The sequence below is a fragment of the Lytechinus pictus genome, chromosome 8 (assembly GCF_037042905.1).
Source record: "Lytechinus pictus isolate F3 Inbred chromosome 8, Lp3.0, whole genome shotgun sequence".
Taxonomy (NCBI): domain Eukaryota; kingdom Metazoa; phylum Echinodermata; class Echinoidea; order Temnopleuroida; family Toxopneustidae; genus Lytechinus; species Lytechinus pictus.
This window is the reverse complement of record NC_087252.1, coordinates 33420316-33431414: the sequence shown is the minus strand read 5'-3', so window position 1 is coordinate 33431414 and position 11099 is coordinate 33420316. Positions and strand designations below refer to the sequence as shown.

The following is an 11099-nucleotide window of genomic DNA, read 5'->3' as shown; positions in this document are numbered from 1 at the left end:
ATTCTAAGCATGTTTGTGACTTAAACAGAATAGGTATAAAACTTAACAATTGAAAATTTCGAGATTTAGACCTACTGAACGAGACACTCTATTCGTGTTTTGTAAATCATGAAAAGAATGAGAAATTGGGGATTTTCCTTACATTAATATTGCTAACGCAAAGCGCGAGCAGAAAATGTTTATATACGCTTTGAACTAATAGAATAGGTACCTATTGTGGACTGCTTGCACTTAATCATGAAGACGTTACATATTTCAACAATCAAATAATGCGAGCGTGAATTGCGAGCTGAAAATTTTTGACATTTCTACATAAAGAATGGAAAATTTTAATCAATTTCTGTAATTGTGAACAGGATGGCTATATAACCATGATAACTAAACAATTGATGCGAGCGCGAAGCGCGAGCGGAAAAAAAATCAAGATTTAGACCTCAAAAAGGGACACTCTATTCATGTTTTGTAAATCATGAAAAGAATGAGTAATAGGGGATCTTCCTACATTAATAATGCGAGCACATAGCGCGAGCAGAAAGTCTTTGATATTGTGATCTGAAACTGGATAATGATTTAAATAGAAAACAAGTTGAGTATCTGAATAAACATGCGCGCGCGTGTTTCATATTTAGACCTAGAATCTATATATATCTAATTACATCTTTTATCATGAAAATCAAAGCGAGCGCGAAGCGCGAGCTTAAACTATTTGATATTCCGATATGAAAAAATTGTCAATTTCAGCTCTATATTTCAAGCACTTTGTAGGAAAATTGTGAGGTAGATATGGATCGCACTTTAAAAAGAGCTGATATTTTTCATTATAATTACTTTTGAGTTTTGACATAGGACCGGGACTTCCTTAGGACATGTCATCATATGAAAACGATGACTCTCTTCCTATTCCTCTTGCTAAAGCGCGAGATGAAACAAAAGGGACAATTCAATTATCAAATTATTTCATTAATGCTTAATGAGGGCGCGAAATCTGATGATATTATGGCCTGAAAACTGGACATTTCAAGCACTTTTGTAATTATAAATAGGATGCACCAGTTAACATATTTTTACCATTAATGCGAGAGCAAATTGCGAGCCTAAGTTTTTTATACACTGTCATGAAAAGGGGATTTTAAGTAGTTTGTTGTATAATCAATATTGAGACATACATAACTCGCCAATCAAAATGCGAGCATGCAGCGCTAGCTGATACGTTTTGACAAGCATACCTGAAAAGGGATATTTTGAAAACTTTAAGGATTACAAGAAAATAATTGGTACCTGATAAATCAAAATATGCGAGCGCGCAGCGCGAGCAGAAAATGTTAATATTCAGATCATAAAACTGACATTTTTTACACAGCACTTTTTAAAAATCAATTTGTAAAATCACACAAAATAATCAAAGTTTGATTTCCGAGATGAAATATGTTTTGTATATTGACTTCCAAACTTGATACTGAAACTCCATATTGAACAATATATGAAAACAGGCAAAGCGAGCGCGAAGCGCGAGCGAAAATTTCATATAATGACATGAAAGATTCTTTTTATTTTTATTTTAGTCTTCCCTCATCTTACTTTATTCACTTTTCTTTCTCCTCTTCCTTTTCTCCTCTCTTTACCCTCTTTTTTTCCTTTTTTTCTTTCTTTCCTCTTTTTTTCTTCTTTTTTTTGCTCCGCCAATAGGGGGGGGGGGGGGGGGGGGCCGGGCCCCTTGGCCCCCCTGGATCCGCCTATGGGCGCCATCAGAACATTCAGTTTCAGTTTTCAGTTTTATTTTTTTCTCATTTCCAACAAAACAGTAGACAAAATCCATCATAAATACAGTTATAACAATTGAAATGTAATAAAGAAACATGTAACACAATATATATATATATATATATATATATATATATATATATATATATATATATATATATATATATATATATATATATTATATATATATATATATAAACAAAGGAAGAGGGCCCTTTGCACAACGTGTATTGCAGCGCGTCATGTTCTACGTATATGCGTAAATAAATGTTATTTTTTGTTATCTTAGTGTAATCCTTCTGTTCTGTACCCTTTGTTACACATTATTTACTTTGTTGTTATTACGATTTTATTTGTATGGTTTTGTTCCATTCTGTTTGTTTCAATGCATTATAGGCCCCACTGGCCGAAAGCTCGCAATAAAAGAGATACTTGGAAGCTACGTCTAGCGTTAATGCTTGATTTATTTACGCCTATATATATATATATATATATATATATATATATATATATATACAGCGCGTCCCAAAAAAAATGTCCCTCTGATATGCGGCTAAATTACTTCAAAAATTATTCTCAATTAAATGTATAAATTTAGGAAGCTCATATCATGTTCTAACTTCAATAAAAATTTCATTGATCTCGCTTCAGTGGTTTTGAATACACAGTCTGTTATTTAACAGTGGTGCTTTTCAGCCCATTCCAAGTTTGCATGTATGCAGCACTGATGTGTGTTCTGCACTTTCTAGCATATCAACCCCCTTAGAAAGTTCTGACCAAGGAATTCCCTGATCTGACCAGGGAAATCTCCATGATCTAACCAGGCTCGTCAAATCACAACCTTTAGCATGTTCAGAAGGGCAAAAACAATATTTGACAGTTCATTTCATGTTTGATAACAGGAGATGCACAATGATTAGGACAACAGGTCATGTCTGTTTCATGCCTAATACTGCATTTTTGTTTTCATTATTTTTTTAGTTAATAAGCTACTGTTGTTAAGTTAATCCAATGTAACTTAAAAAAGTCAAATATTTCTCTGGTAAAGTTCCTTTTCGCTAAGGGTGATTAACTTGTGGATTACCCTTTATTTTCAGCTTATTTTACTCATCCATCATTCACATTTTCTTTCCAAGATGTTGCACTGATCCCCCTTATCAATCATCAAACAATCTTAATTTTTATGTTTCTTATCCTTCTTAAACATGCCAAAGTTTATGATTTGATGAGCCTGGATATGATAAGGGAAATGTCCCTGCTCAGATCCTTGATGTAAAAATTGGAGTTGATATGCCATACACAATGCAGAAATGCATCAATGCTGCAAACTTGGAATGGGCTAAAACGCACCACTTGCACGTAACAGAGTGTGTATTCAAAACCGCTGAAGCGTGACCAATGACATTTTCATAGAAGTTAGATCAGGAGATGAGCTTTCCACTCATGAACATTTATTTGAGAATACTACCACATTTTATAATTAATTCAGCCCTATGTCAGAGGGACATTTTTTTTGGGACGCACTGTATATATATATATATATATATATATTCATCTAAATTATACATTTGAAACTTAATATGGATCATGAAATATTTGTGGCTGAAAATTAATAGAGTGAACATTCTGAACAGACTAGAATAGAAAAGGGGCATTTATCAAAAGTGAATAAGAACATATAGAAATAGGTCATTTAATTAGAGGTTAAAATTGATGAATTTCATTATCAAAAGAAAAAGAAGAAGCAAACGGGGCACATCATAATTGTTTTGAATGGGATTATGCGATTAAGAGAACGCTGTAAAGAAACTGAGCGCTCATCGTATCTGATATGAAGAACAGACATCTATATAAGAAGGCAAGGGGGCACTCGTTAACACACAAAACCGGTCCTTCTCAGGTGATAGGGGCACAGAACACGTTCATGTGGGGCACTTTTCCTGTGTAAAAATGGGCACTGATACGAGAAAGGGCACCTATAAGAAGACAAAGGGGGCACTTGCTAACGGCATTAAACGATTCCTTCTCAGGTATGAAAGGGACACAGAACACATTCATGAGGGGCACTTTTCCTTGGCAAAAGGGGGCACTGATTCGAGAAAGGGCACTTACAAGAAGGCAAGGGAGCACTTGCCATGCTTGCTATGGCTTAAAACGGAGCTTATCTGGTGAGATGAGCACATCAGAACACGTTCGTGAGGAGGTATCTTTGATAAAAAAATCCCATTCCCATTATTTCCATTCAACAATTTTCTGGGTCGACTTGACTTTTAAGCAGCAGTGGCTAAATAGGTGCGGATCCAGCTTTCACCAATATCGGGAGGGGGAATTTTCATTCATATTTCCCCCGGTCCGCCACCTTTTGTTATTTGTGTTTAGACCGGCGATATTCTATGCGGTTTTATCGGGCATGACTGTGAGCGCCAAGCCCTAGATGATTTATTATTTTATTATTATTATTATTATCTTTTTAGATTCCCTTCTGAAAACTGGACAACGACGTTTAAAAAAAATAATAAAGAAAGAGCAAGCTATGTCTTAAACGGGAAATTCTACCCAGATGAACTTTGTGTAATCATGAGGAGTGTATGGGCATTTCTCTAAATAAATGATGCGAAAGCAAAACCCGAAATCTTTTATTATATTTTGATATGAACATTTTAGCACGTTTTTAAATAAGAACAAGCAATGCGAGCACGAAGCACGAGCTGACATTGTTGATTATACTGACCCGGAAGACATTTTTTTTAAGCACTGTTAAAGATTAAGGAGAGGCGTATCAAAAAAGTTTACAATTAGAAAAAATCCTGTAAAATCATACATTTGTAATATCCTGAAGATATTTCCACATTTTAACATTGGTACAGCTCCATTTAAGCAAATGACGATATAACTGAAGAAAAATATTTCCGTTTGAGTGAGCACCACTTACTTTTGAAAAGTTAGTAAAAAATGATTTGCGCAGAACATTGAAATAATTATGCGAATAAAAGTAGACCTTAATTATGAAGAACACATGAAATTTAGCTAATAAAATTGATTTGAAGATACCTTTTACCCTTTTTTAAATTGTTTCCTTGCCCAAAACACTTCGAAGAGTGCCATTGCGCCCCACCCCACTCCCCCACACACCGAGGCCATTGTGACGATATTTGCTTTACACTGAGCTGTGATTTACATGAAATTCATTCAAGATTCAAGATAATTTATTGTCATGCATAAGAATACACAAAATTTGCTTTCGGGCATAAAGTTACAAACATGAATACAATAAACAATGGCATAAATAATACATTTGACAAACAATCATAACTGTTAAAATATGTATTGCACAACTGTACGAGAAGAAAAGAGAGAGAAGAAAAGGGGGAGAATGAGATCATAGAGGATAGAAGAGAAAAAGTAGAAGATAAGAAAAGAGAAGTCAGAGAGCAATAGGACAATGCAATTGAAATGGCTTAGGCTTGATTTTCATTTTGTTAATCATTGTCAAGCTTGGGAAAAGTGTGGAGAAACAAGTATTAAATGAAAAATGAAATGTAAATCCACTTTAAATGATAAAAATTTAGTGAAAAAAATGCTGGAGATGTCTGATATAAACTTTTGTATAGATCTAGTTATGTCCTCAGATCCAGCTGGCACAAAAAGGGTACAAGTTGTGCTAACTAAATGTTAACATTTTAATTAGGGTGGCAAAATTGTTACAATAATAAAATGCTTGAATGTATCCGCTTTATTTCAATTGACTAAAAGTGCAAGGGAAGTGTATGAGAAATGTTTCGCAAGAAAGGTTTGATTTCGCCTTTCCCCTTTGCACATCGTGAAAACGAGCATTTCTGCGCAAACAGATTTCTGCGAGTTTTACAAAAATGGACAGTGCTCACTCAAGTGTAACATTCTGTCAGAACTTTTACTTTCTTTGGATAGATGAGACCCAAACCCAAGAATATATGTGAAAAAATTACCCACATGTTGTATATTTTCTAATTCCCAGTGCTTTTTCAAAGTGTAAACTTTGTTTTGATACGCACTGTATAGATAAATGATACGAGCGTGAAGCGATTTTTTTTTTTTTTGGGGGGGGGGGGGTAGACCAAAAACGGAACTTTAATCACATTTATAGTTATGAGGAGGATGATCGAATGCAAAGCGCGAAAATGGGACATTTCAAAGAATATTGGAATTAGCAGGAGAGGATATCTATCTCGAGTCACTAGACAAACAATGCGAGCGTTTAGCGCGAGCTGAAAATTTTCCATATTCAGCACTTTTCTGTGATCATGACTAGGAGGAAGGTCCATAGCCGGGGGGCAGAGGTTAACTAGGTTCCATGGAACCCCGCCTTTTGCCAACAGCAAATAAGAAAGAAAGAAAGAAAGATAGAAAGAAAGAGAGAAAGAAAGAAACCGAACTCACTCTTCACGTTCGCAATACTATTTATCGGACATAATTTATATTCTATCCTTTATTTTCAAAATAGTGCTTAAACCGTCAATTTTTCAGATCGGAATATGAAAAAAATCAGCTCGCATATACACTTTAGTAAGATACCCACATCCTGTAAAAAAAATACAGAAAGTGCTTAGAATGTCTCATTATTAGGTCTGAATCGCCAAAAAATCACATCCCGCTTCGCGCAGGTACCGAGATACTTCATTCTTCATTAAAAAACATATGCTAAAACGATCCAGTTTTGCGGTCGGAATGTCAAAAATGTTCACCTTGCGCTTCGCGCTTACATCAGTAGTTAGATACCAATCCTAATCATGCCATGAATTCCAAACAGAGCTTAATATCAAGTTTTAAGGTCAGAATATGAAAAGAAATATCAGCTCGATCCAGTTCAATATTAAACAAAAGTGCTTAAGTCTCATTTTAGGTCTAAATCGCAAAAAAGAATCACCTCTCGCTAATTGTTTAGTTACCATCCTGATCATAGTTACAAACAGTGCTTATAGAATGTCGATTTTAATTTCAGCTTACGTTTCGCGCTCGCTTCATTTGATCTTCATGAGTCCCTACAAACAGTCCTAAACAGGTCCTGGCTATTTCAGGTCAGTATATTAACAATTTGTGCTCGCGCTTCACCCTCGTATTATGAGATAATGTTAATGCTAAGGATTTTAATATCATTTATATATTGAATTTAGAGAAATTATCGATTTCATATTCATTGAAATACTTAATATGATTACAATAACATTTATATAATCATTGATAATAATAATATGCATATTACAGATATGACTGCCTTGTGGTATTTCCCTGTCTTTGAAGTGTTTTTTTTTTCGCTTTGGTTTTGCTTTTTGGCATTTTGATCTGGCTGGCAAATAAAAGATCGACTACAACTGACTAGGTACCCGCGACAATACTTAAATCAAGTTGTAGCTGCCGATGGGGGGAAATGTGAATGAAAATAAGTTCGACGTACGCTCTTATTGGGAAAAGCTAAATCCGAAACTTTAAAAGGTCCACTCTTTTATAATTCAGAACCCTTGTAAGAAACCTTGGCTATATATACGGGCCCGTGAGGCGTATCTTGCTGAACAAAATGATAGAAATTAGAATTTTAAGAAGTAGACTTAGATCCTGTGAGCTCTCGACCCTAGAAAAGGAGAAAGAGAGCACCTTTCGCAATACACTGCACTGTTATTTGCCCATAATAATATTGATACAGAGTAAAGTACGAAGTCGATATTTCATGAGAGATGTCTCATGATAAAAATTACAATTTCCCGTGTGCACATGACTTTTTTTAATCACAATGCGATGGGAAAAGGGGGTTAATCTTCGCTGACAGCCGATGTACGCACCTAAAGCGAAAAAAGCTTTCACAATTGACAAAATTTGCAGAGAATAGTATACAGGTACATACTTTTCATTCCTATCATAAAAATAAAATTTGAGGCATTATGACTATGATATCGGATGATCATTATTTGTTTAGAGTCCATTTTAAAACTCAATGTACGAGCATGCATGGTGCCCCCCTCCCTCTCTCTTGAGTATACAAAGGACTGTTCGCCCTTTGTGCCCCATAATAGCACCGCCTCTGAATTCAACTCTTATAACCTCAAGTGGGCAATGAGTTTGCATAAAACTACTTCTCTAATAGGAGGTAACTTGCCTAAAAACAGCGACAGTCAGGTTATTAGCATAATTTTAAACTCTTGAAGAGGCTGTAGCCATAATCGTTCGTTTTCAAGGTAAGTATTCATAATAACGAAGTTTTCATTAAGAATCATGTGACAGGATTTGATAATCGAGGGGGGGGGGATGCTCGTAGTATATGAATAAGAACATTTTAAACAAAGACCCTAATAAGTAATCATATTGCTTTGACCTTTTCGTGTCGTACACACGTGCTATGTCATATATACTTTCTCAAATACTTTATTTTTCATGATAGGCATGATAGGGTGAATATACTATTCCCATGCTGGCAGCATGCATGGACGAAGGCTGCTAAAAGGCATAGCCCCCCCCCCCTCCCCCGACTTTTTGGTAATGATTTTGACACCCATTTGACTATCGCCTGGGTACTTTTGCATAAAATTTACTATTAACTTTGCCATTCAATGGTAACTACCATGGTATCGATGATCAACAGACAATCAAAATCAAGGATTTCATGCGAGTGACCATTGCATGGCAAAGTTACCATAATTGTAACTTTTATGAAACGGGCCACTGGTCGTGAAAACTACCACTTGTACGTGTAAACGAACTTGGTGTCCAAGCTGTAACGATAGATAGATAAATAGATAGATACATAATTAGATGAATAGATTGATGGATAGATTGATGGATAAATAAATCTATGACAATTTTAAAATGAATGAATTAATTGAATTAATATGTAAGAAAAACACACAAATGAAAATAATAATATCTTTGATTTAATTTTCATCCAGAATCTCCCGACCGCCTTTAAAAGACAAAACCATGGAACTTATCAAGAAGCGTCTTCAGGAGAATGGCATCACTTCAGTGCGTTTTGAGCAATCCGATATGTACGGGATCCCACACTGCAGAGCCATTCCAACTAGGCATTTTGAGAAGATGGCGACGAAAGGAATTAACATCTCTATGGGTTACATGGCTTATGATCCAAGGGGGCGTGTCGCCCCGAATAGTGGATATGGCGAGGAAATTCACTACGCTGATTGTCTGGCCTTTCCAGATCTGGATACCTTTCAGATATTGCCTTGGTGTACGAAGACAGCAAGGGTCTTGATCGAAGGTGTCCATGAAGGCGAGAAGGTACCTGTCTATCCAAGGGTTGTAGCCAGGAAGCAGTTAGAAAGGTTGGAGAAACACGGGCTGTCGCTTTGGTCGGCTCACGAACACGAGTTCTTTGTAGTCAAAGAAGGCACCATGGAACCCTTACACGGATATACAAATTCCACAGCGGTTATTCCTATGGCAGCTTACGAACCATTCTTCCAGCAGATACTCAATGACCTGCCTCCGGCTGGTGTCGATATTGAGTGCTACGGGGTTGAAGCTGATGTGGGACAGCTGGAAATCACCTACCGCCCTGAGTTCGGGATCAAGGCGGCAGATACTGCTCACACCTACAAGCTTGGTATCAAAGAGATTGCTCAGAAGCAAGGATTGGTGGCATCATTTATGACAAAGCCTTTTCCTGGAAGATATAGCTGTTCGGCTCACTACTGTCATTCCCTTTGGGACGTAGCTGGGAAGGTGCCAATGCTCTACGATGCTGGAAGCCCGACTGGTTTATCAGAGATTGGCCAACACTGGGTGGCAGGACTCATGGCTCACGCCAGAGCAATAGCTGTGTTGATGGCACCAACGACCAATTGCCTCAAGAGATTCAAACGCTATTCCTTCGCACCCTGGAACGCCACATGGGGTCCGGATAACAGAACCTGCGCCTTTCGCGTTAAAACGAATGGTGGAAGTGGCACATACATCGAAAACCGGATGGGAGCAAGTGGTTGTAGTCCTTACATTAGCATGGCTGCAACTATTGCAGCTGGATTAGATGGAGTCATCAATAAACTTCCACTTCTAGAAGGCATTGACGGACCAGGGGATGCATACGAGGATGAATATATTCCACCCGGGACACAGAAGCTCCCAGACAACATGGAAGAAGCAATTGAAGCCTTGCTGATCGATGCTGCGATTACAGATGCCCTCGGACCAGAATTCATCAAGTGTTTTGTTGCTTCTAAAAGGCACGATATGAAACTTGAAAAGGAGGCAATTTCAAAAGGAACTGTTGAGGAATGGGAAAGGGATTATTTCTTTCACATCATGTAAGAGAAAAATAGATTGGTACGCCTGTCATGCCTGTTGATTCAAGCTATAATAGTCTGTGACACCATACTCTACCCCTCGGAGCCAATAAAATTTGACCATTGATTTGTGTTAGGACCCGAAAAGTGTTCTTAAGTCGGGATCGAGATGCCCGAGGGCACCCTTTGAAATGTACCCTGGTTGGAATAAATTTACTATCAACTAATCCATTGAAAGAGGTAATATAAGACGTCCAAGTATTACCCCCCCCCCCAAAAAAAAAAAAATGGGGGGGGGGAATGGGCTAGGTGGTCCGAATGGGGCAGACGACGCCCCTCCAAAACGCCACTCCGGTAGGATTCAACTGAAAAAACATTATGGCATCAACGTTTTGTCATATCGTGGCCCCTACTGCCCTATCAAAAACTTTCTGGTGCCGCCCTGTCTAAAATAGACCCCGTCCCAATACAGACCTGCGGTAAGCTCCCTCCGAAAGGCGACATGATAGATAATATATCTGAATGTTTATCTTCTATAGCCTTTGTTCTGCCCAAATCCAGTGTACCTATAGGAATTTTCATTAGTTAAGTCGAACCCTAATTTATATCTTCATTTAAAGTATGATATTGGAAAAAAATAATGGAAATTAATGAATGCATTTAATATTTTCATTTTTTTTGGGGGGGGGGGGTGGGTGGGGAACGCTCGAGTGAGTTGCAAAAAGATTTTACAAAAAAAACGTAAATTTAGCGTGACGACCACTTAAATTTTTTCTTAATGAAAGCAAATATGTTACTGTCTGTAGTGAAAAAATGTTTTGTGGTAAAATGTAATTATGTTTGTGGTGTGAATCCGGTCGCAGCAGCCAGCAGAGCAATAAATTGTTTTTTTTTCTTCAATTTCTTAAATGGTACCAACGGTACTTCATGGAGTTGTCAGTATATTGAATGTAGTCATTGATTAAGCATGCAGTAGCTTGCGCGAGCTTGCGTACGCAGGATTTAAAAAAAAAGGGGGGGGGGTGGGTTCGAGTTAAATGAAAATTTGACAAGCATTAAAAACAAGTTTCA

The 11099-nt window shown here is 37.2% G+C and overlaps 1 protein-coding gene across 1 annotated transcript; it reads left to right on the top strand.

Annotated features, from left to right (window-relative positions):
* Positions 1-7768: 7768 nt before the first annotated feature.
* Positions 7769-11099, top strand: LOC129266606 (lengsin-like). The gene is made up of 2 exons (XM_064103163.1): positions 7769-7967; positions 8676-11099. Exon 2 carries the CDS (start codon positions 8707-8709, stop codon positions 10051-10053), a length of 1347 nt encoding a protein of 448 aa, XP_063959233.1. The 5' UTR covers positions 7769-7967; positions 8676-8706; the 3' UTR covers positions 10054-11099.